At 38.6% G+C, this 25601-nt stretch overlaps 3 protein-coding genes across 16 annotated transcripts in view; all 3 read right to left on the bottom strand.

Annotated features, from left to right (window-relative positions):
- Positions 1-233: 233 nt before the first annotated feature.
- On the bottom strand, positions 234-5853 carry rmp64 (ribonuclease MRP subunit p64). The gene is given in 10 exon segments (XM_079357170.1): positions 234-714; positions 2323-2537; positions 2644-2702; positions 3787-4073; positions 4272-4349; positions 4453-4581; positions 5184-5272; positions 5352-5441; positions 5443-5522; positions 5694-5853. Coding segments are annotated over 10 exon segments (1500 nt in total). The 5' UTR covers positions 5836-5853; the 3' UTR covers positions 234-383.
- A 507-nt stretch (positions 5854-6360) lies between these two features.
- Positions 6361-14611, bottom strand: poglut2 (protein O-glucosyltransferase 2). 3 transcript variants are annotated; one of them, XM_079357167.1, is made up of 11 exons: positions 14054-14611; positions 12788-12993; positions 12473-12678; positions 11695-11772; positions 11099-11271; positions 9687-9924; positions 9059-9268; positions 8795-8884; positions 8452-8556; positions 7710-7779; positions 6361-7266 (listed from the first exon to the last, which is right to left on the bottom strand). In XM_079357167.1, exons 1-10 carry the CDS (start codon positions 14245-14247, stop codon positions 7756-7758), a joined length of 1524 nt encoding a protein of 507 aa, XP_079213293.1. In that variant the 5' UTR covers positions 14248-14611; the 3' UTR covers positions 6361-7266; positions 7710-7755. The 3 variants fall into 3 exon arrangements, with proteins under 3 accessions (XP_079213293.1, XP_079213295.1, XP_079213294.1); XM_079357169.1 differs by lacking the exon at positions 14054-14611 and adding an exon at positions 13294-13627; XM_079357168.1 differs by lacking the exon at positions 7710-7779 and having other exon boundaries at positions 14054-14610.
- A 513-nt stretch (positions 14612-15124) lies between these two features.
- stxbp5l (syntaxin binding protein 5L) overlaps positions 15125-25601 on the bottom strand; it is a 111528-nt gene continuing 101051 nt past the window's right edge. For 9 of the 12 annotated variants that reach the window (XM_079357151.1, XM_079357155.1, XM_079357152.1 and 6 more), the window contains 7 exons: positions 23975-24076; positions 22677-22922; positions 20443-20806; positions 19383-19548; positions 18690-18801; positions 18263-18483; positions 15125-17933 (listed from right to left, as the gene is read on the bottom strand). In XM_079357151.1, coding sequence (XP_079213277.1) covers positions 17892-17933; positions 18263-18483; positions 18690-18801; positions 19383-19548; positions 20443-20806; positions 22677-22922; positions 23975-24076 — 1253 coding nt within the window. In that variant the 3' untranslated portion in view covers positions 15125-17891. The remainder of the gene's footprint in view (positions 17934-18262; positions 18484-18689; positions 18802-19382; positions 19549-20442; positions 20807-22676; positions 22923-23974; positions 24077-25601) is intronic. The other 3 variants (XM_079357157.1, XM_079357153.1, XM_079357154.1) reach the window with 1 other exon arrangement.

Raw genomic sequence — 25601 nt, 5'->3', positions numbered from 1 at the left:
TTCAGTTTCTTAATCTCTCATCAACTAGAACTACCTAAACTTCTGGAAGATACAGTATGTAGCACTGAGCACATTTAATTTAGGTTGATCTTGATATTAACATTTTTGTGTTCCATTGTAAGAAATGATGTTGTTATACTGATCCTCATCTTTAAACTTATCCAAGTTGATCATTTCTAACACGATTACACTCATGAAACCTTCATTAACTGTTAAATAACTACAAACCTTAATCCATCTTTGTCCAGTTTATTTGTTTTTAACCCCCAAAAAATACATCGGTCATATTTGTTCTAAACATTTGCATTTCAAATAAATGATTAGTATAACGACTTAAGCAGCTAAAAGGATTTATTTCTTTGAATGTGGCAAATTCAAAAGTCTCATAACCCAACAGAGGCAAATATATCATCTATGTCATCATTTTGCTCAAGTTCCTTGGTATGAGATATCTGCTCATATGTTTTCACGCTCCCTTGATTGTCCCCTGAAAGTCCAGACTCAGTCCTTTTTTCTTTCCCCTTTGTCCATTTTGTTTTCATACATGTTCTTACAGCTGCAAACTTCAATCGACTCCTTAGGAAATGAAAGCGAGTCCTCAGACGAGGGCTTCTCCACATTTCAGCAGACGAACGACGGCACTTTGGTAGTGACGCTTGAGGTGTGAAGGCCCAGCAAGCTTCCTTTCTGAAGGTCTTGAACCTTTTCTGGACACTAGGGATGAGGATGGTTGAAACTTTCATTCACAGCAGATCATTGCACATCAAGGTTTTCAAATAGAAACTTTAGAGAATACACATAATAACACAGAAAGAGCTGTTGAGCCCAACCACATCAACAAACACAACCAGCTGCTGGGATGTAAAAATTGTCGTTTGTTATAATGAAATGTGTTCCTTAAGATGTTCAGCTGACCTTTAACGGTCACATTTTGCACAAACCAACAATCTTGCCTGTCGACAAACTGTGAATTAAGTCCATCCTGTCTTTCGCCTGCAATACTTTTCAGAATGGTAAAATATGGGCTCAAAATGGCGTTTTAGGATTTTCACCGCAATGATCAGAAATAGGAAGAAACCCTTCCCCAAGGTGGGGGACACTTCCACAGCTCGGTGTTTGTTATGTCCTCTGATTCTCCCTTTTCATGGTAAATAATTGGGCAAGGTGCAAGAAAGCCAAAGTCCCTCTAGAGGAGCTTAGCCCCGTTTCCACCAAGCGGTTCAGTTTGGTTTATCTTGGTACAGCATGCATCTTGAGGAGTTTCCCTTGACAAAAAGCTGGCAGATTCCCAAATTAGCCACCCATACCGTTGTACTTTTTGGTACCCTTCTGTTGGGTTGCCAAGTATATCGATCCGACCCGAAATGGTGGAGCTAAACACTGCAGTCTGTTAATTTGTCGAAAGAATCGTCACTTCCAGTCAAACAGCTGCAAACACAACCCCGTCGTGTTTAACCACATGGTCGATTGTTTATTAGTCTGTATTTCTCCAAACGGCACACAGCCTTCTTTGAAACAAAGTTTGATTGAGTTTTATTATAAAGAGCCATATGCCACTGACAGTAGAGGATTTGTTGGATGTCTTCCATCGTTGATCTTTGTTTACTCTGTCACATTTTTCTTTGTTGAATTTATTAGCAGGGTGCACTGTGTCACGCTATTACGTAGCTGCCGCCTACCAAATAGGTCACGGTTGGCTGTGGAAACGTAAACAGGTCAGTCTTTACCGATCCAAACTGTACTAATCGATACCGGGCCGCTTGGTGAAAACATGGACTCCAGTCACACACACAGCTTACTTGCATTACTTGCACTTGAATTTCCCTCGGGATCAATAAAGTATCTATCTATCTATCTATCTATCTATCTATCTATCTATCTATCTATCTATCTATCTATCTATCCGTCTAAAAGCTATGGCCACAGAAACAGCCTGAGTTTTTTGCAAGCAGCTTCAGACACTTATTGAGGAGCTTTGTTTCAACAGGAGCATACAATGGGTCGTTTAAAGGTCCCATATTATACCCTTTTTGTGGTTCACATATCTATTTTATGTGCATACTAAAATACTTTCACAATCGCTAATGTTCGAAAGAAGTGTCCAGATAGGTCCCGCCCCTTTTACCATATTAGGAATGCTACAGTCAGTCCAAGAGGGGATTGCTCTTGCGACAACGAGCCAACGAGCTTGGATGAGTGACATACGTCACACATTGTATACTGATGAAAAGTTGCTGAGGAAATTCAGAATTACTGTACTGAATGCACAGCTGCTTCTAACAAAGGAGCCACTGACTATATGAGCTGTAGCGTTGTACTTACTTGTAGCCTGCAGCTTCGAGGCATTTCATCCTTTTGCATTTTAAATTCAGGAACCTTAAGCGGCATTTTTCCTTCTTCATCCTTTGGGATTTACACCACTGCATCATTTCTTTGAGACACTTCTCCATGTCTGTGAAGGTGGTCGCTCCTCTCACCTGTTCCTTGAACTTCTGTATGCTTTCAGTGTTTTGCGTTTTTTGTCGAGAGGACTTGCCCTGCAGAAACAACGTGATTGGATCAAAAGATACCATGATTTGACAGCAACACTTAATCTACAAATAGTAACTGACTCTATGAGTATTTTACTTGGTTCTCACGTACCTTCGTGTAGTTACTATAAATCTTGAGAAAAGACTTCATGTCAGTGTCGAGAGCTGCACCTGAAACACAAAATGATATTGCAGCAAAACGATTTAGTGAGAAAATGCAGAGTTCTTTTCCAAATCAGTTAAAGGAAGAATTAGTAATCCATTGATGCAGTAGATGTTGGCCTTGAGCACCAGCATTACACCAACTAAACAACTGCTGTTTGGCAAGTTACCAATTAGAACACACATGCAAGTATTTTTGGTGATTATGACAATTCAAATTTCAAACATCTGACTTTTATTGTGAATGCACAAGATCTATGTAGGGACCATTTTGAAAAAGATTTTTAGTCACCAAAACCAGAATACATTTTCGAGATTAAAGATGTTATTGTGTTTTGTTTTTTAAATGGAGAATAAAAGTACACAAGTCCCTCAATATTTTATAGAAAAAATGTAAACATAAATATAGATTCTTTCTCTATTAGTTAAACCAAGTCGTTTTATCTCCATGACTGAGTTGATACAATTAAATAAAAACTAAACAAGTTTAACAGATTAAACTAAATGAAAAAGGTTTAAATCCAGATTAAACCCCTGACTCTTCTGTTTGCTTTTTGAGTTTAATTTGTTCTTAAAGTCATACTAAATTTAATTTGTAATGATGTGTTTTATACCTTTTTATTATTGTAACAGTCAAACTTTGTTTATAAATAAAGGTAGGGTGCTGTCTTTTAAGAACAGTCTATGATCTAACACCCGGATGTGACTGACCAATCAAAGCCATTCAGCACTGCAGGGACTGCAGGCCCTGATGTCAAAAGTCCCTGGACCTTTTGAACGTACATAACCCTTAGCAGGGTCTTTCTTAGGGCTACACCTCTACCCTGGCAGATCTGGTGGAAACACACATAGTTCCTCAAAAAGACCATAGTTCTGGGGGTTAGTTCCTCCGGTCAAAACGGGGCTCAAGATGTCAGTGAAGAATTTATTAGTATATAGGAAAATCCCCTGAATGATGGACTGAATGATCATTCAATCTAAACAAGAGTTTTGTTTTTTAAAATCTAGAATATGAATTCAATTTGTGTGTCACACTACCTATCTTATGTTACAAGCTTTGTACAAAATCTAAAACAATTAAACAGATCCATACCTCTTTCAACAGCCACGCCCAAGTCTTCTTTAACCTTCTTTGTCTGTCCCTGGCTATTGGCTAAAACAGAAGGCATCTTCTTCTTCTGCTTTTTGACTTTGGCATCATGTGCCGACCGCTTAGTCAATAAAAAGGCATCCGAAGAACCCAGGAACAGAGCCAGATCGACAGGCAGTGAGAAGTCAGTGAGGAAGGGCATTGGCTGAGCTTTGGCTACTTCTTTCAGGAGCTCCAGGAGCTGCTGATAGACAGCAGACAGGCAACACAGGACCCCTCGGAAAATCACCCTGTTCAGGCAGAAAACAGACAGATTTATCCTGCAGAAGCTATTTCGAGAGAAACACCAATTAAACTATTTCAAATGCAGATTTCTGTGAATATTGCAACTTGAGGGTATCAGCACGAGAGGTTTACTTTGACTATTTGAAGTTTTAATCCTGTTTACGTTTGCTTGTTTTGATGTAGCAATATGGAAGAGTACTCACCAGAGACGACTCAGCATGCTGGTTATCACAACATTCAAGAGCACAAACTCCTCCCATTTCATCTGCTGTTTTGAGAGTCTGGAGGGTATATTTCTTAAGGACCACACATGGACACCAATGTTTTAAAGTGAATGTGTTGAATTTGTGTCATCTAACAGTTTGTGTTTCTGAAAAAGGATACGAGAAAGCTCTGCTGCAGCGGTTCAATGTGCAACTCATCAGCTTGGCAGCTCCTAGCACTTTGAGGCAGAGCCACTCCAGCATGGGTTGACTGGGAACTTCACACTCACCAACTTTGATGCCAAGTTTTCTAAACTCAGAAACACATTTCATTATATCAAATATGAAGATCACAACAGTGCCTCTGTAGTAGAGAAATGTTCAATTGGCTTGGTTGTATAGCATTCACATCGCTGATGCAGCAATGGGAGCAACTCAGGATTTAGTGTCCTGCCCAATGACACTTCGGCACGTGGCTGCAGGAGCTGGGGATGAAACCCTCAAACTCCTTCTGTTTAAGAGACAACCACTTCTACTACTAAGTCCCAAACACGATATCCATAACTAACTATACTTTCCCCTGCATTTTTCTGTATGAAAACTACGTCTTCTATATTTGTTATTATAAAAGGAGCTTTTAAGAAAGTGTGTGTTCATCTTTGAGTTGTATACAAAACCCTTAAATAGTATACAACCCTAAGATGAACACATCCCTGATATGGAACAGGGATGCTTGAGTTCATTTGAAATGCTATAGTTATTTTCTATGCTCTCTATAAGTAGCATGATCAATCACCAGTGTTTCGTTTGGTTTACCTTCATGCAATTAATCATAGTCACCTTTGCATGTTTGTTGATGGCTTATAAGTGCCAAAAAAAAAATACATTTCACATGCCAACCTTTCCACTTACCTTTGAATTCTATTGGGACACAGTTCTCTCAGCTCCTGAAGAGCAACATAGAGATTCATCTTCTTCAGTCTGTTTATGCATTGTTCCACCTGAGACACATGAGCCTGTTACATGCTTTTACACACGTAAATAAATGCCGGTTCTCTTCATCTAGCACACAGTACGTACCTGCTGTAAGCCCTTGTACGTCTTGTTGCCTCTAAAACTGTTATTGAGAACGAACAGCAGCTCGTAGAGGACTCGTATCTCCGTCTGAAGGTATCTCCGTCTGAAGAATCTCACTCCCAATCAGCTTGAGAACTTTCTCGTTTTCCACCAACAACGTTTTGATGTTTTTATCTGAAGTCACAAAAGCAACACTTTTAGATAAAATCTTAAACTGAACTTGCGATAAACAAAATCTTAACTTTTTAGAGAATACAATTTAACACGTGGGCAACACACACACAGATTTTCTCCAAACATCACGAGCCAACATGGAGCTTATTTACGGCAGTGCATGAAACATACCTGTGGTTGAGCGGAAATGTATACGGACACTAGAAACGGCACTGGGAAAGGGGACCTTCACCGAGTTCCAGAGTTCTGCAGCCATGCGTTCTGTATACACTACAATAATAATAGAAAACCGGAAGTCCTTCTTCTTCTTCATTGGGCTTTAATGGCGGTTGGCGTCCGTAATTGGTGCATTACCGCCCCCTGCTGTATTTTATTAGCTAATTTCTTTACACTCTATTTACTGATTACTTTATAGTATTTTAAATAATCCTGTCACATTGATAAATTTCATCACAAAAAAGTATTTATTTAAATATCTACACCACATTGCGATGCAAAACACCACATTGTACCCAGGTTTGGCTCCTGTCCTTTCCAAAAGGCACACGTTGGAACTTCCTGCTTTTCAGGTAGCCTATCGCAAAAGGTATACAAGATGTGTATCCTCAGCAAAACCAATTGTAATATTATTTTGCCCAAACCACAACACTAATTGTTTACCTTTAGATTTGTTTAGTTGAGACAGAGTAAAAGGTTCAAACTAAATAAATAGTATGACAAACTAAGACTATTTTTCTAGAGAAAAGCAACTAATTTGGTTTGCATTTACTCAAAGTACCCAAAGTTAAGAGCTCTTATGTCACACAAACAATTCAATTCTTGTTTTAGTTCTGTCCTCTTTTCAATCATTCTCTTTTATTGTTTAATTTGCTCGTCTTTATATCAATGTGCTCAACAAAGAAAGTGAAAGAAGTGTTCATTTGATAGCCACATAATTGAAACTTTAACAAGCAGCTCTGAAATCAAACAGATCTTTACAGATCAGGTATTTGGATTAACATCGTCTCACAAGCCAGGTTGAGTTTCTATAGCAACAAATTAACCAAGTAGCTTTGAGTTCAACAAGAACCAGGTATTCACAGAATACTGGTACCACTTGACAAGTATATGAAAACAATAAATGACATCCTTACAAAACATCTCTCTTTTCATTTGATCGATGATCATCATTATTATCAGTGTTATTACAGAATACTTTACTTGTGCATGAAAGTACTTTTCCTTTATGAAATCCTCAAGGAGGTACCTCAAGCTCCTTGAAGCTACTTTACAGCTTTGCAAAAAGCTACCCCAATATACCCCAAGAGAAGAAAACAAGTAAAAAAAAAAAAAAAGACATTGCTGGGCCACTGTAGGAACAAATGATGTTTTTGACTCTGCTCGGCAGCAGCCTGGAAGCTTGGCAGGTTTGTCTCTTTCAGGGAATATAGCAGATGAGATGCTTGTTGACAAAACAGCAAGAAAACAGAAATCTAATCTTGAATGACTTCATTTGTTTTCTCAGGATGCAACCGTTTGGCATATGTACAAAACAACTTTTTTGTGTTTTGTATTTGCTACTTCTAAAATATAAAAAAAAAAACACTTCACAAATATAAAGAAATATGTCTTTAAAAAAATGATAATGCACTACTGATGACATTCATACTTTTTTTTTCAGCACTTTTTAAATTATTTGGCAGTATGTGAGATGTGAAGGATTCGTCTGTAACTGGATGTTGGGTCATCAAAGTTCATCCTTTGACTGAAAAAGAAAACACAACAAAACAGAAGATTCATGTTAGTATCAGAAGAAGTGAAAAGTGTCGCTAGAAAATGTGTCAAGTCGTGGAAAAAAGAAAAAACGATTTGCAGAATTTGTTGTAAGTATTTAGGAAGCAATGTTTGCGATCAGAAACTGAAATAATAAATAACATAATCAGGCTTGTGTACAAGCTGTAAATTTCAGTTCAATTTCTGTATTACATAGGTAAAACCAACTACATAAGTTCCCACTTTTTTTCACTTATTTTGTCTGATTAGTCCTCTGGTTAAACTTTGTGACTGTTGTATATACTGCACTACTACAGTGTTTGGTGACAACATGTACCAGCAGAGCATCTTCTTCCCTTACTGTTACCAGACACACTGCCAGCCAGACTAATTATGAACACCTGTGTATAATTTAATAGGCTAACAATACGAAACTGTAAACTTCAACTTGAATTCATTATGGCAATTGTGATGACACCATTCACACACCAGAGGGAGTCACACTCTGCAGAGTAAGAATTGACATAACATTTTGAGTTTAAAAAAAAACAAACATTATTAACACTAAAAACAGATTTACTACAATGTACTTCACACATATGATTTCTGGTATATTCCGTAACAAATTTGCCCTTCATGAAGTATGAATAAAAATGAAACACTTTTTAAATTCCTATCTTGAAAATTGCAAAGAATAAGTCCTACTTTAAGAACTCAAACTCTGGGGTCTTTCTGGGGTTTTTAAGTCAAAAATCATTACAGAAAAATGGAAGGTGCAGATCTGCAAATGTGTTCTTTTTTTGTTTGTTTTTACTGCATTCAGAGATTCTAGATTGATAAATTCTAAGTCCTCAGTAAGTTTGAATAGATACATGATGAACTCTTTTGCTGGACAACGTTTTGTCACTTGTACATTTAACCAGACCGAGGTTGACAAATGTTGTACTGTACAGGGATAGCTGTTAGGCGAGGCAGCAATTCATTCAAGTCCTGTTCAGTGTCTTTGCAAACAATGCCACCTTGTGATTTAGGAACAAAAAAGCAAAGCTATAAATGTTTGGCCCACAAAAGGACAGCTTAGGATTCAAAGCTAACTGGGTTGTCCATTTTGGCGACGTTTGCCCGTAAGCTGAGGGGAGGTGAAACGATGCAACAGGAACTCAACGGTGCCTCTTACCCTCGTCCTGTGGCAGGAACATGGGAACAAGTCATCAGTGGGCTGCTCTACTAGCTCCATGCCTTCTCGAACCTTTGGAGTTGTGACCTGAAGTTTGGAATACTCCTAAAAGAAGAGCACTAAACTTACAAAAGTAGCCAACACAGGCAGGGGGAGAGACATCTTGAAGCCAAATGATTCAATCAACAAAAACATTTCATGTGCAACTATTTGATACAGAGACAAAAATAAGGCAAATGTACATGACTCCAGCACCAGTCCAAGGAGGGAGAAGGGTAAGTACTGTTAAGTATTTTAGATAACAATGAGCTTTTCAATACAGTGAAAACTGTACAAATATTACCTTAAAAAGTTTGTAGTAGTAGCAAAATATACTGTCCCCCATTAGATGATGGCGCGCAAACTGCTGACCCAGTAGTGCAATTTTCTTCACCTGAACGACAGGAAAATTTTGAGCAGGTCAAAACATGAATCATTGCAACCTTTTTTCCTCCTTCTTCCCACAGGGACACATCAACGAGAACTTGTAAAATATGTAACTGAGCAATAATAAACTACTAAACAGAATGACACCAACGAAATGTTTCCAAACATCAACCATCATCACCTCTTCATCGTGCTCACGAGCCCACTGGATCTTTTCCAGCAGGTCGCTGAGGTCTGCTTTGATTGGGATGTAGTGCTCCCACGGTCGAAGGTCATTGTAGAAGTGCTCGTAATAACTGGAGTCCTGCTTTAAGACCACGCTGTCTCCAGCCAAAAGGTACGGCAGTCGATACGCCGCCACTGTGCCGTCAATGTTTATCTGGTACTTGTACTGGTGATGGACATAGAATAGTTATAAATACTCTGGTTATGAGTCATTGATTAGCAAAGAATTGTCATTTCGGACGCACTGCAGACATAGCTGCAGGGGCACCTCACTGGTGATGTCTTTTAACAAACATTAGGCACTGTGGGAGCCAATCATTTCCTTAGAAAATTACCCTTGTCGTCACTTTTATTTCAAACAACTACTGAAGACTGTGTGTTGGTTTGTTCTAAAGAAGTTGGGTACACTGATCTTGTCTGTACTGTCTGTAAGTCTCCCTTGTTGTTGTTGTTGTACTGGAGTCTACTTACAATCACATGCTAATGCGTGTCTCAAAGTTATTAGCAAAACAGACTCTACCAGAGTCCAATGCACAGAGTATTTATGAATCAATAACAGAGCAGCCATGCTGAAGCACGCTCACCTTAAAAAAGTCAAAGAAAGAAACGTGTTTGACCAGCGGCCCATAGAGGCTCTCGTCATGTTTGAAGAAGAAGAAGTTGGTAAAGGCGGCATCTATCATGTCGGGGTGAGCTCTGGAAAGCTTGACCAGCTCCAGACGTTCCTGACGACTGTCCCGGCCTCTCCAGAAAGCTGTGACATTCTTCTCTGGCCACAGTGGCCCAGTAATGGACTGAACTGACATCATGTCCAAACTTACTCTGTTGATTAGATGGGAAATAGGTTGTCAAATTGGATAAAAGGATTGAAGGATTTAGATAGATAGATAGATAGATAGATAGATAGATAGATAGATAGATAGATAGATAGATAGATAGATAGATAGATAGATAGATAGATAGATAGATAGATAGATAGATAGATAGATAGATAGATAGATAGATAGATAGATAGATAGATAGATAGATAGATAGATAGATAGATAGATAGATAGATAGATACTTTATTGATCCCGAGGGAAATTCAAGGCATCCAGTAGCAGTATACAGACAGGCAGGACACAAGACATTAGTTACAATACACACCCGCTGTCCCCCCCCCCCCTCTGTATACAATACTCCCCCAAACAAGATATAGCAGCCCCTATGTGACTAAGAATAAACATAATTACAGGTTAAACCTGTGCTTAACCTTATCCAAATGAAGGATCAAATTCTGTCAAAATCATCGACCGACAAAGATTCATTTAGACAGCTAGAAAGCAAATATTGTGTCCAGGAACTAATTTACTTAATACAATTAGTTTTGTCTTAGTTCCTGAAGTGTAAACCCAATCACATATGATGTCTTATCACCTGTTCACTGTTGCAGTGAATAAAACTGAATTTTGTCCAGCAGAATCTAAAGATAAGACTGGGAACACAAGTGAATGATAGGTGGAAACGAGGAATGTTTTCTGGCTCCATTTACAAGCATTTGCTTACAAAACTTGTGTTGTTGTCGTCGTCACACAATTAGCTATCGCTATTGCGCTGCACAAAAATGCATGAGGTAACTGAGCAAATAATGAGCGTCCTCACACAGGTTTATTTCGGTCCCCATTATTCAGTCTGCACAGTGACAGTGTCACGGTGCACTGAAATCAAATCCTGCTAAAACGGGACTGCATATGTCCAAGCTGACTATAGCTCCCATCCTCTGCTAATAAACAACATACACACTTTTCAGTCATCTAACCTTACAGGAAGTGAGAAGTCCATACTAAGAAAAAATCAGAGTATTAGCTTTAGGTTGTGGTGTCAGCTCTTGTACAGATTACATTTTCTTACTGATGCCTGTGCACACTTGGAAACATTTAGCATGCACAATTAAAGAAAATATTTTCCTTAATCCAAAGTTGCCGAACATGTTTATGCTACAGATTCACCACCTTACCTTCCCATAGTCTCAAGGACTGACTCAGTCAGGTCATAAGTGGGCATGACAATATCTTTGGTACTGTTGGAGCCACACCAGGAAAAGATAGGATGAATATTCTCTGGGGATTTCCTCTTCTCAAGCGGCCAGTCACCCAGGTTTACAAAAAACTCCACGTCAGGGAGCTTCACCTGGACAGCAGTGGACAAGGGAGTTTGAGTATTAAAATGCAGTCGCTGTCCATTTAAAGGTACAGGTAGCACTTCTGCCAACTGTTGCTTACTAGTTCATAATTCAGCCCTTCAGTGTCTTTTGTGAGGAAGACATCCTATTACCAGTATCATGAAGTAACACTCTTGAACATCTCGGTTTCATCCTTGATGTCAACATCTATGGTGATATCTGAAATTACAGTTAAGGTCGGACTCAGCTGTCAGTGTCATCAATCTTCTCTTTGCCTCTGCTCTGAACCCCTGTTTATAACGTTTATGTAATTTGGAAAACTAGAAGAGACTTGAAAAGACTATTTACAAAGACATCTATCTATCGGTAAGTTCTTGAGATGTTACCTTAATGATAATAACTGTTTCGACACAGTGACTCTCTACTCTTACCTTTCTGGTGAGCGACAGGAGGATGGCATCCATGAAGATTCTGAATCCTACATGCTCTCCAAAAGTTTTAACATAGACCTGAAGAGAGAAAAGATCTGCGTCAAAACAGGATTCAGAAGTTCAGGGATCAAAATATGAGCATTAACTGCAAATTCAGTTCACTGATGAACTCCAAGTGATAAAGTCAAAAGCTGTATGAAGCTACTTAGTGACTTTTACCAGTAGCTCACTGTAATGAGATACATTATTATGGCACTTAACTTACTGATATATGGTCACTCAACTTGCCTTAAAACATGATGTGGAAACTACAATGAAGTGTGAATCATTGAGAACAGATACATTGCGTGGATGTGCCGTGGGAACGGTAACACTTTAACAATATAGTCTTACAGGAACCTGGATTGGCGTCTGGAGGGCTATTTAGAAAGGATCATAGCCTTGAACACCTGGATGCTAGACTGTTCTTACAGGTGTGTCACATAGCTCCAGGCTGTCCTGACCCACTTTACATTTTCACATGGCCCGTGTTACTCTTCAAACTCAAGAAACACTACCCTTCATTACTATGTGAGCTTTGGGTAGTGCTGGAATTTGGTCGAAAAGTGTCAGCCTTTAGTCAGTCAATGAGGAGATAGCTTACTGTTTTACTATCAAAACACTTTGTAGTTATATTAGTTGAGGCATGAATCTACATTTTTGTGTATACATATGTGATTGAAATCTTCTTGTGTACTATAGTTTTTGGAAAACTTGTTTTTTCATTGGTGTGAGGTACCTTGTTGTCTTTGACAGTGTAGTGACAGAGGCTTTGTCTCTGTCCAAAACGTTGTGGGATCTCCTGTGCATTGCGATCTGGGTCGACACTTGCAAAGAGGACCAGGTCCCTGTCTATCTGAGAAAAGGACTGGGAGCAGTGCATGTGGGCTTCCCATGCAGACCCACTGGGCTGGGGACAATCACAGCCCTCGTGGTAGCTTCGGCCTGTGAAGAAAAAACCCCAAATCACACTTTAAATCTTTTTATATATATATATATGTGCCACTTTTATCAGTTCCTAGAGACAGAAAAAACACCTCTAGTTGGGATTTACCTTTTAGAATAAATGGTGACTTGGCAACATGCTTGTTCTTAAGCAGAATTTGGATCTGCAGGTCTGAATAGGTGGCATACATTCTGTAGCGCACCAGGAAGGAGCCATCATTACGATCCAGAACCTGGATCCATATTCTGACAAACGGCTCTGCTGGAGAGACCATCTTTACCTCGAAGGTCTTTTCACCAGGTGAACTTGTGAAACTGTGAAAAATAAAAACATAAATACGCTTTTATGTAGAACAGTACAACTTTGGAAAAACGCAGGTATATTACAAGTTAACTGCATTGATTAAAGTAACAAAAAGATTGTTAGTTTTATAAACAAAAAAAAAGTGTGAAATATTTAATTTGCTCAAGTGAAATTAGACTTCAGAGGAACTTTTAGCATAGATTCATGGGTGCATTGCCAACCAAAAATCACTAGTTTTGCAGACAACAATAAGGAATGTTCTTGTTCGGAAACTGATATCTTTGTTGAGAACGTGTGAAAGTGACACCCATTGGAGTAGGCTGGGTTGCCTCCATTGGGCCCATGGGAGCTTTTTGATGTCAGGGGTTATTTCAGGTTGTCTGCTTCTTCTCCCTGGGGCACAAACGTTCATGTCTGCTCATACCAGTTTAAAATTTCACTACATTGTTCTTTCTCTGCACTAACACAGCTATCCGGTACTAAAAGACAAAAAAATGGTAATAGTACATTTCCCTGCCTCAAAAACACTCAGGATAAAACGTGTAAATTTTCACTCTTAATGAAAAAAAAAGAAGAATCACGAGGACTCAAATAGGAATTTATTTTATACCAATTTCATTTAAAAGGGGATTTTGTTACATTTCCACAGATCATCCCTGAAAAAATAACAAAGAAACCAGACATCTGGGCTTTCAGGCTCAACACAATCTTACTATTTCTGTCAGTTATTTTTATAAGAAGCAAATACAATAGATACATTTTAAAAGAAAAATAAACATCACCGACCATGCATCTCGTAATTGGATAATAGTGATTAAATCAACCGGTTAACTATTAAGTTATGGCCATAACGAAATCACTGAATTGTCAAATATGTTTTGTTTATCACCCCCAAAAAAACTGCACAAGTTATTTTGCACAAACGTATTCATACTGGGAACACACAAATAGGGCGCTACGTGGAGCACTTGAACGCAGCATTACTTTCGAAATACATTGCACGGATTCTTGCTCGATAAAAAACGTGTTAGTTTTGTTAAAACAATATCGAAGTAGGCCTAATAGACTTACTTTCTCCCCGAGCTGTCCACCGCCTGTATAAAGAAAAATCGAGCAGGAAGGACTATGTTTGTCTCTAGTCCAGGTCCCCATACTATTGTTTTTGCAGCACTGGGTACTGAGGCTGCTTTAGTCCCCGAGACTTCATGTCTGAGCAGATCCAGACAGAAGTTCAGCAGCAACCACAAAACGAATCGAAGAGACATCCTTCCCAAGCGCCGACTGTCCCTTAATGTTAGCTGTGACTTACAGAGGTCCACAGTCTAAACGCCTCATCGTTGGTTTGAAGATGCCCTAATGTCAAAACAATGAGAAGAGGTAATTTACGTTACGAAGGTTTTAACGTTGCTTATTACTGTTCCTAGTAAGAATAATATTTTTCAGCGTCGGCATTGTGAATAGCTTCTTTCTGGACTAATAATGTTTTATTGTCACGTCTGAAGTTATCTGCAAGTTTCCGTTATGTCGTTAAAGTACTTCAGCTACAGTTTAGTAAACTGCCCACTGAATGAATCTGGGGGCGGGACAAGCCCGTGCGATACAGCGATATGATTGGTCACCCCTTCCTTGACTCGCGGTTAGATTGGCTAAATGCGCGATCGAATCCTCATCTGATCTGAATTTGATTGCACAGAAATGCGGAAGTTAAAGCTATGTTACTGTTTCATTTTTTGCTTTTTTAAATTAGCTTTATTGATACCATTTAAATACTAAACAACTTGAGCATTCAATATCTAGGTGTGCAATATCAAAAATATGAAAATAAAAAAATACAAGTACACGAAGAAAAATTAATAAGAAAAATCATTAATCATTGGTTTATGAAGCAAAATCCAAGACACAGAAACTTAAGGCTTAGAATGTATTATTATTCATGGTGTGTGGTCTGAGTTGCTTATAACAAGTGTGTGAAAAAAAACAACATGATATTTTCTTATTAAGATGAAAACTGTAGAACAATGTCAAGCCTGCCAGAGAAATGGAGAACTGTTGATATAATGTGCAAACGATCCTGTACTTCATATAAGCCAAAAATGAGCAACTAACTTGGGTAAGAAGACAAACAAAAAATGTTCACATCTGTTATACATCAATCAATGTTTATTTCAGTTTTGCATCAACATATTTTCAGTTATTTCGTCAAGTAAATTCTATTACACTGTTATAATATATATAAGAACAGAACGTGAGAGAATCCATTTATATAAGACAAACTTTGCTGCCATCAGAGAGAAAACCAGAAAAATGCTTTTTTCAGGATACTACAGTGTGAAGAACTACAGAGTTCCAGTGATTGAGACAAAGCCATAATACCAGATACAGTACCAGCAGAAACAGGTACAACATATACAGAGAAAAATGTCCAAAGTATGTCTTCATCTTTTTGACGTTTTTTGTTTCATCTTTCTCCCATGATTAAACAGTACATCCAATAGAAAAACCGAAAACATTAAAACCAAGAAACTTAATAACAAAACACCCTGTAAGTAGAAGTCAGATTTTTTATCTTTTTCTTTTGGTATATTTTTTTATTCCTTTATTTTCTTGCTTTTGTTTTCTCTTACTTAAATAACTGCACTGAACACAAACGTCATTGACGGTACAGCATTGATTTTTTTTTAAATGTTAAGACACCTTGTTGAATTAAATCTTGAACTGTTACCACTTTTATTTACGATGTGATCTTGATGAAAGTTAAAAGGTTAAGTAGACCTTTAAGCATTAGGAATGCCATGTGGGAAGTAGGCAGAAATAACTATCAATGTAGAACATCAACTTGGCATTTTTAAGGTTTTGAGTGTACACGTTGCAGACCATATGTTATTGGTATTGATTTCAGCATGGTCAAGGCAAATTGCTTCCTATATGTTCACGCTAATGTGCGTGTACACATCTGATTTTGAGGGATACGTATCAGTAATATTCTGCGATTCATTCTTAATACAGACAAATGCACAAGTACAAAATATCTTCCTCAGTAAAGACTGTTTGCCAGTGCCACATGGCTACCCATTGACATGTAAAACACAATCACAATATGATACACAACCATGTATCAAGGAACATTTGCTTTTTAACAAACAATAGCCACCAGTTAAGAGGCTGTTACCATCAATTAAGGACTGTGACAAGAGGAGATCATAGTCATCAAGAACAATATTGAACAAAAAGGAACACATTTGCTTTCAGTTGAAATTGTTGCACATGTACATCGTTTCTTCACTGACTCTTAACAGAACATCACTGAAAACACTGTTTATTTTTTTCCTCTTCAAACTGGAGGAGTTGTTGGCAATTTAATGGAAGTGCTTCCATCTCCCTTATGTATTCCCCAACATGCAAACAGTGAAAAACTACATTATTTGTGATCATGAATAGACGACCATTCAGGTCAAAAGGTGAAAACACATAAAACAGAAGTCCTTTGAGACAGAGGTGGGAAGAGATGGGAGTGTATCGCTCATTTTGATTGCTTTGGTAGAGAAATAGCCTGGTTAAATATTTGTGGCGCTCCTTTCTCGCACACATTTACAACCCATTAGCTCAATCAACTTGCAAATGTGACAGGTAGCCATTGACTCAAATGGTTAACCAGAAACAACAGGGGAAGAAATCTCATATATTTTTAATTAAGAGGACAAACGTTGACTTTCTTAATGCCTCTATTGCCAGCTCCAAGTAGCCTACAGCATCATACATTTGGATGAAAAGGAAAATAAATTATGATTAAAATAAATGAGCTCTTCGTAAGTTTGCAGGGAGTGCAGTGACTCATCTTCTTTCTATGGCACATAAATGGTACATAGGTTTGTTCTATGGATATAGACACTCTTTTAGCTCTGTCTGCATTTACATGCATTTGACAACAGTCTGCACGGTGTTTCCCTACAGCTGTTGTTGGGAAGGAAGATATTTCTCATTATTTAATGCTTTTGTAAGTAGCAGCAGCCGATAAGGGAAATTAAATAAGAGTGATTAGACTGTGTAGAAAAGTCTCTAAACTACTTATTTGTGTTTGCACTGTGCAGCCCAGAGTAATTAGTAAGAACCATGTAGTAGCATTAGTCAAAACATAGTAGTGTTATCATTCTAAGTGATTAGAGAAAGCTTAATATGTGTACTGATTCTATACTATGGTAAGATTGAATATTTACTGAGACCGAGAAGAAATAAAAGTTAACCATATGCATGAATTAAAAAAAAAGGCAAAGGAACACGTTTTGGCTTAATAGCAATGCAGCTATACATTTCCCTTTTCATATATAGTTTTTTTTGTCAAAATTTCAAAAAATATAAATATATTTTCATAGTCTCTGTTGTAAGCTTACAGATTAAACAAAAGGGTTTAGTTTGTATCCATGTTAAAGTAGCATGCTGCTTTTTGATATGGCAGTTGAATATTTTTAATAGTCATCCACTTTGTTTCATGCATTTCTTATTGATTTCTTTACTTGTGATTATCTACACAGTGAGGTCCAGAAAACAAAACACACACACGCACACACACACACCTACACACACACACACACACACACACACACACACACACACACACACACACACACAAACACACACACAACCAACAAACCAATCAGATATTTCTGCCTTTATCATCAGCCCTATTACGACCACCATTCTGTTTCTCTACTTGTCACAACATGTCAGGACAGGGAACTCGCATGACCAAGTCCAATGGCAAGGTGACCGTACCAACACAAAGTCAGTCCAGAAGCCGTAAAGACAAAGTCACTCTTGAGTCTCTCTTTCAAGTGCTCTCATTTGTAGAGTGAAAACTGTGGCATATATTTCCAAAGCAGACCAAGCAACGCCTCAGTCTTCTATCTGGCCATTAGAACTGGTACCACTTCTTGTCCTTGCACTTGAGCATCACCTTTAAGACAAAAAGTCACTTCATATTAATAGTAAAAAAAAACATTTGCATGAGTAACATTATTGTATTATAAACGTTAAACTCTTGAGAGATAAATTGATATTTTTAATTGACTAAATCACTATTTTAATCTGAAATGGTTGGAAGAACTTCAGTGATTGAAATATCTGTAATATCTGTAAAAATGCAAAATAGTTCATGCATATTTTATATTTGAATTTCCAGGAATCATTAATGCATTTTTATTTGAATAAATAGTGTTTTACGCAAGCATTAGGTCTAACCTTTTTATAACAAATGTGATTCGTTAATGCTTATTTTGCCTTTACCTCGTGAGCATGCTTTGAGAACGATTCTGCACTGGTCATCATTAGGGCAGTTCGTTCCTCCAGCTCTCCGAGCCTTTGGCCTCTCTCATCCAGAGCAATTCGCGCCCGAGCCAGCTCTCCCACCACTCCACCAGCTGCCACCTTCATGCCCTCCATCCCTGCCTGACCAGGGATGTGTTGGGCCAGACTGCGAGAAGCTTTTCCAGCTGCTGCCTCACCAACTGCAAACCACATCCGCAAAAAAAAGGACAGAAAATATATAAAAAAAACATTACACTAATCAAAACTGGGTTAATTATGTGACTTTCATATATATTTTTTTCTTTAGTGCCTCCCAGACATTCATTATGTTTTGCATTTAATTATAACATACAGTATAACATGAAACCTATTATGTTGAGAATAAAAATTAAGAAAAGAAACACACAAAGCTCCTCTCTGTCGAAGGTTGCAGCATTTCCTCCAAAGAATCCCTTCAGAAAGCCTCTGTTCTGGACTTCTGGAGTTTCTATAGGTGTAAATAGCTCTCCCAGCATCTCCTGAAATGAATGTAAATGATAACAAATATTAGCAGCAGTTTTGTTATTGCTATACAAAGATGCATATTTGATATTGAATCATTTGTCAGTCATCACTGATTGGGTGGGGTCAGAATGACGAGTTCACTTAATTTTTTCTTACATTTGGGAAGACCACCACAGCAAAATGTATGATAATGTTGGTCTTAATGCAGTTCGACATACTAAAATACACTAACAGGTTTCCATCAAAAACTTGGAAGAACCTGACTAAATTACATATTTACTGTTGCCAGGAAGTAGCATGTTAGCAGCATCAAAACAGAAGCTCCACTGAAGACTTTTTTAATTCACACCAGAGTGCAGTGACAGCTTGTAAACACATGCTCTTATTGACATATGCGCACACACGCACACAACCTGCATACAGTTGGATACACACTATAAAAATATGCACTCAGCAGACTTAGTGGTGATTAAATCACAAATGACAAGTGTGACAATCACCTCCAGTAGTCCAAGGGTGTGAATACTGACACCTGCTTATTAAGTGCATCAACCATTTCTTCTAAAGGACTTAATGTGTAGATAGATAGACTAACCTGAAGATTGTCACACATCTCCTGGCTGTATGTTATTCTCTGGATCTCTGTTGGGGAGCTTAGATATAGTGCCTGCCCCCCGTTTGTGAAGCAAAAGGTTCGTGCAATGCGCATGTCTGTTAGTGGCAGGTAATTTACATCCATCAACGGTCTCAGACTGGGCAAACTGTGAGCAGAGACAGAAGGATTGACAATTGAAGACAAGTTAGACAACAGCAACAGTTGTTAAAGTGCAAAGTACCCAAAGCCCCACACATCAGGACGAGGTTTTTCCACTACTGTGAACTTTCCAAAACAAGTGCCTCAAATCCTCTAATGCACATATAACACAAAATCTAAGTGTGCACGTACAGTAAAGACATATACATGAACCAACAAAGTCCCCTTTTAGCATCAAAGCAAGAACAAGGGTGCTCATTTATACTCAATACAGATGGATGAATCGAAAAAATCTTTCCATTGCCAGAGTTGTTCTAAAGCAACAGAGACCAGTTAGTTATTGTGTTCAATACAAATTATTCAACAGCACTATTCAAACAGTCAATTGAAGTGGGTCTAATTCAGTGGTGTCCAAACTTTTTTTCTTTTGGGCCAAAATTGTCACGCTAGAATTACTGTATGATTTTGATTGTGAAGCCCCACTGCATCATAAACTCAGGGTGGCTGTGGCTCTGTAGTATAGGCAGTTGTCGCTCAACTGAAAGGTTTGCAATACATTGAACCCCAAATAGCTCCTGTTGGCATAGCCAGTGGTGTGTAAATGTGTTTGAAATGGAGTTTGTCATTACTGATGGGCACTTTACATAGCATTCCCTGCCATAAATATGTACATTTTGTGTGACTAGGGAAATGTAAAATTTAGATGAAAGGGCTGTCAGAGGAATAGAAAACCAATTTTAAACTTCAGTTAATTTCAGATTTTCTGTCCTGAGCAAAGATAACAATGACAATGGAGTTTGATCATTTACACCTGAAACCAAGAGGGTGAAAGACTTGAACATAAACATCTGACAAATAAATAAAGAAACCTTTGCAAATAGATGAGTGCTTGGAGTTTTACCTGAGGGTCATGACATGACCGTTAGCACAGAAGCAAGCCAGGCACACGCTGTTACACACAGATACCACATCTGCTCGCAGTACAAAGGATGACTCTGTGATGTTGTGGACAAAGAGGCAAGACTGGGAGGGCATCAAGAATACTTTGGCCTGCCTCTCCGAGCAAACCACTGCCAGGTGTCCGTCTGTGTAGCTTTCCTGGGAGGATGAAGGGGAAAAGTGGACCAGCTTGCGTTTCCGCGGTCGGTCAGGGTCTTCAGCTGCATTGATGTCCCGCCAAACCTCATAGGGGCTCTGAATGAGGGTGCCTGAGCAGTCTAAGAAGCCCAAGCGTAACACTGAGCCCTTCAGCATCAAGACTGCTCCTAGGATTTTTGGGGTAAAGTTAACAGAGGGAAAAGGAAAGGAATGAAAAACCGAACGCTACAAAGCATATTCACCATGCAATCACCTTTGTGTGAAGGGATTTATGATGGTTTATTTTGTTCTGATTCTGCAATAGTGAGAATCTAACACAATATATTAGTACGACTGACAATCTGTGTATGCTTGTTCAATTGTGTGAAAATATCAGTACATCCAGTAAAGCTAGAATTTGCTAACATTTTTGTTAAAAACATTTAATGGACAGAGGACATGATCAGATATTGAAGTTCAAAAGTTCTTAGGAGCACCAAATCTTCTTTCAAAGAGATTTCTGACATTCCAGAAAGCATGCTTCTTTTACATTCAGTTTCAAGATCAAAACTGCTGCCTCAGAAAAGACTGCTGGGTGTATTGATGTATTTTCTCTGAATTAGAGATCTTTTCCTCATACAGCTGGGTTTCTTAATTGCTTGTTTGAGTGTCAATGTTTTCATAGGTGGGCAAACAGAAAAAGATTATTTTCAAAAATTCAGATTCAGAGCCCTTCAAAATATAAGTAAGAAATAGAGTAATAACATACCCACATAAGTGTCATGACTTTTCAAAGTGACTGTACTCTAAGTCATTATTGTAAAATGAAGAGATCATATCAAAGTAAAACAGAAAGACAGGGTGGTAAATTATTACAAAAGGATATCTATCACAAACAAGGTTTATCTCTGCAGCAGCTGCTTCTAACATCCACTGTACAGTACCTCAGGGAGACAGGAGACACACCTTTGAATATTGTCTCTGCATTTCTCCAGTCAAGCACATGACTTTAAATTGGTTAATTAGTAATGTTTTCTTATTATCACCTTTAAAAGATTTTATGACAATACTGAAATTAAGACAATAAAAAAAGCTTGGCGCTTAAAGGTCACTGTGGGTAAAATTAATGCACAATGTATTCATTACTGAAGTGGATGTTCTATCTTGTTCCAATTAAATCTGAATACCAAGACCATATAACACACATGTAAAAAGTGAATATAAAGTCTGTGATCAGAATGATTTCAGTCACAATGAAAAAAACTGTTCAAGTAGTCAGTTCACTCTAATCACAACCCTCCATGTAGCCTTTGAATGGTTAACATGTTGGTCATTTTGTGTCAAATGTGGTGACATTTGGATTAAACACTAAACGGTCTAAAACCATAGTCAAGCTATTTTGTACTCATCTCAACAGGTGCAGTTGTAGCTATGGAGATGGCGTAGGATTACAACCGGGTGTGCAGCTTGTCATGGCAAATTACTAGCAGGCTCTAACATACGTGTATGAATGTGTTGATGAATGGTTGAATAATGCTTTAATGCTATAAGCATTAGTCTTCAGAGGTGTTATTTAAGTGCACTTCATTCCACATTCTGAGTTGGAACAACGCTTTAGCATTAATGTGGCTAATGCTACTAGGAGGACGAAGGAAAAGCTGTGTTTACGCGGACTTTGAATTTTTGCAAATAGATGTCCCTATACATGATAAAGACACCTGGAAAACACATTAAAGAGCATATAAAACCAGAAAAAGCAGAATATTGGACGTTTACGTTTTTGCTAGTTCTGCTTTATTTCCTTTAGCACCAGTACACTGAGACAAATTCCTTGTATGTGTAAATAAACCTGATTCAGATATGGTGACAAAATTACTCTGGTAGAAAACTGCTCAGAAGATGAGTCTTTAAAACACTTTCTTCGGTGGGTAAAAAATAAACGTGAACACAGCAGAGACGTCTGTAATATTCTCAGATTCTTTTGTAATAACATCGTGATCTCTAACCTATGCTAGGTTCATACTGTCTTTGCTGTAACCTGGTCTCATAGGGGCTTACCGCTAGGGCCAAAGGTCACAGGTTCCTCCATCCTCTCCTCCTGGTCGGTAGGAATAGATATTGGGATGACCAGGACAATACCAAGACTGGTGCCCACCCACAGACATGGGGTGGTAATAGCATCACTCTTTCGGCCGTACGACTCCCCGAACTGTAGTGTGGTGATAGCTTCTTTGGTGTCCCTGTCTATGCTGGACACGCTGGAACTGCGCGAACGGCTGAAGGAGTTTTCACGGCTTTCTGTAGCTGCCACCGCCAAACACAGAAGCACGGAACAAGCAGAAATGTTGAAAGAGGTAAGACATGAGGCATTCCAAAGAGAAGATAAAGCCAGAGGGAGAGCAGCAGAGACACGGTAGAGTTGCAGAAGTTGTGGAAGGCATCATCAATGTGACAGACAAAAGGTATTGGTGTATGAGAGAACAAGTCATAAAAAAGAATTAGGTATCTCATAAGGAGAGGGAAGAAGAGCAGAAATCAAATGATCTCATGTACAGATGTGGTTGGTCTACAACTTGCATGGAACAAGAAGGAAATTTCCACTGAAAAGATGTTAAATTCTGAAATGCAAAATGATCCATCTTAACACAAGAGAAAAGTGGACTGACATACAAAAATCCTTCTGTCTTGTTATTGAGAGTGCATGTTGTTTTACAGAGTGAAAACAGTCTTTCCAGTGGCCTTGTTATATATACTCAGATACACTGCATGTACTTAGCCATGTGATCTTAAACACGCACACACACAATCACTCATGTAGACACAAAAAACACACATGCACACACCTGCAGTTGCATTAAATCATAAAACTCCTTTAACGCTGTTAAAGTGCTACCCATTCAAGTCCCCCTTTGTGTACTCAAAACCCCCACCATAAAAGTATTTCTCTACTGCTGCCTTTTTTAATTATTTAGAGCCTGGCAATGTGCAGTGCTGCATTCCAAGTCTAATGTTAAAAAAGAGTGCAGTGCACTCTGATGGGTAGACAGCCCAGTTTACTCACTTCAGAGTAAAATGAACTGACTGATGTTGAATGTATGCAATTTACAATGCATTTATCAAACAAATAAATGTAAAGTCCTATGTAATTCCCTCATTTTAAGGCATTTGCTGTCACTGAAACGTGCTAATACTGTGCATCGCCCCATCCCATTCCTCTGGACAAGTGAAGGAACTTCTAATCATGTTCTTGCTGAAATAGGGCCACAGGACGGATTAACATACTGACTGACAGATGTGCAGACTAACGCAAACAAGAAGGACAGCAGTTGATTTGTCTGTGGCCGAAGCACTCTTACCTTTCTCACTCCAGCAGTAGGGGGCGGTGGTGTGGTGCTCATCATGGGAGTACATAGTGACTCCATGTAACTGCTGAAGCATTGCCCTCCTCGATGCATACCCTACTCGTGCCCCACAACATGAACCCCATATAAGACACCACACCATTGCCCAAAGAGACACACACGAGTGCAGCCACCCGGCCAAAACACAGACGAGACGTACAGATTGACGGAGAGGGAAAAAGAGAATTATGCACCTGAGTGTGGAGAGATTGTTTCAAATACAAGCAGAGACAGAAAATAAGGAGAGGGAGACTGAAAAAAAAGGCAGCTGTTCTATGTTTCAGGGGGTCACACAAGCTCTAATCACGTGTCCATCTTCTCTCTGAAGTACCTTTTAAACCATAAATGTGACTAAACTCTGTTTGCAACAGTGGCAGGTTTACACTCTTTTTATTAATAACCAGACACAGCCTCACTTAATGCATTAAAGAGGCACTGCAACAACTAACACAAGACCGAAAAGACAATTGTCATAATTTTGACACTGCTTTTTTTATTGCTTGTAAAAATAACAACATAGCCTACTGACATAAACATTGCTTTTGGATTTCACATTGACAAAGTAGTGTTGCTTTGAGTCTGGGTACCAGCCGATCACTTTGCCGTGTGACACGGTTCTGTTTATGCAGTGTAAGAGAACCTGTGGGATTCTGGCTAATGAAAGTCAGGCACAGTGGTACTCTGACAGGACACATGGACCCCCGGAAGGCCCTGAGAGAGAGCTAGGGGCTGGGGAAGCAGTGTGAGGAAAGGAATAAGGGACACACGCAACCCAAATCAAGGCGACGAACAGAGTTGTGTATAGACCTAATGTACACATTGCAACTTCATGTAACTCTGTATTTATGTACCACGAATAACTCTGTGAAAAGATTTCAGGACAATGATTTCCCATAAATTGATGTATCACAATGCTTTTCTAGGGTTTGTTAGTGTACTTGATTTAGAATCAAGAAATCTTTCATCAATAAATTAATGCAAACTCCGCTTTGGCTGCAAGTACAGACTTGCAAGTATTATATTCTTTTATAGCTTCATTTGATTATGAAATGTGCAATTTAACTTTATTCTTTTATGTTGTGTTTTTTTTAATTAATAAAGGGCTCCATAAATAGAAGCTGTCTAAATTAATAAACACACTGACACATACCATCCAAGACTATTTTGAGGATTTTGCCATGACTAAAAACTCCCAATTTTCTGATTAAATGTGCAGGCACACCAAACAGTCTCCCTCCTTGTGTCTTTAATATTTATTGATGTGCTGACTATCCTGTTGAGCGTTATGGTAATGTTTACTGTGCATTGAGTCTGGCCTCCCCTGACTCTTTTCCTGGCATGCAGACCTCATTAGCATCTGCCCCGTCTCTCGCACTGCTTGTTGACCTTTAATTATTCCAGTGATCCTGCTGGCTTTTCACTGTGGTAACCCAATGCGACTGATAAACAAAAAGGAAGGTGACAGATAGAGTACGGGCAAAGGTTTGCTGAAGAAAGAAGACTGATGTTTGGTGAGCTTAGAGAACTTTCAAGGAAGTTTCTTGTAATAGCATTTTGGTAAGAGTGTTGTGTATCCAGATTC

The sequence above is a fragment of the Symphodus melops genome (genome assembly GCF_947650265.1).
Source record: "Symphodus melops genome assembly, chromosome: 12".
Taxonomy (NCBI): Eukaryota; Metazoa; Chordata; class Actinopteri; order Labriformes; family Labridae; genus Symphodus; species Symphodus melops.
The sequence above is the reverse complement of the archived record's forward strand: the minus strand, read 5'-3'. Positions and strand labels throughout refer to the sequence as shown.

What these genes read in the sequence shown, in the direction of transcription:
- poglut2 (XM_079357167.1), bottom strand. Translation starts at nt 14,247, where the DNA reads ATGTCTCTTCGATTCGTTTTGTGGTTGCTGCTGAACTTCTGTCTGGAT. An exon ending in GTGGACAGCTCGGGGAGAAA is followed by an intron (nt 12,994 to 14,053) that starts GTAAGTCTATTA and finishes TATTTTTCACAG; the next exon opens with TTTCACAAGTTCACCTGGTG. An exon ending in GTCACCATTTATTCTAAAAG is followed by an intron (nt 12,679 to 12,787) that starts GTAAATCCCAAC and finishes TTTTCTTCACAG; the next exon opens with GCCGAAGCTACCACGAGGGC.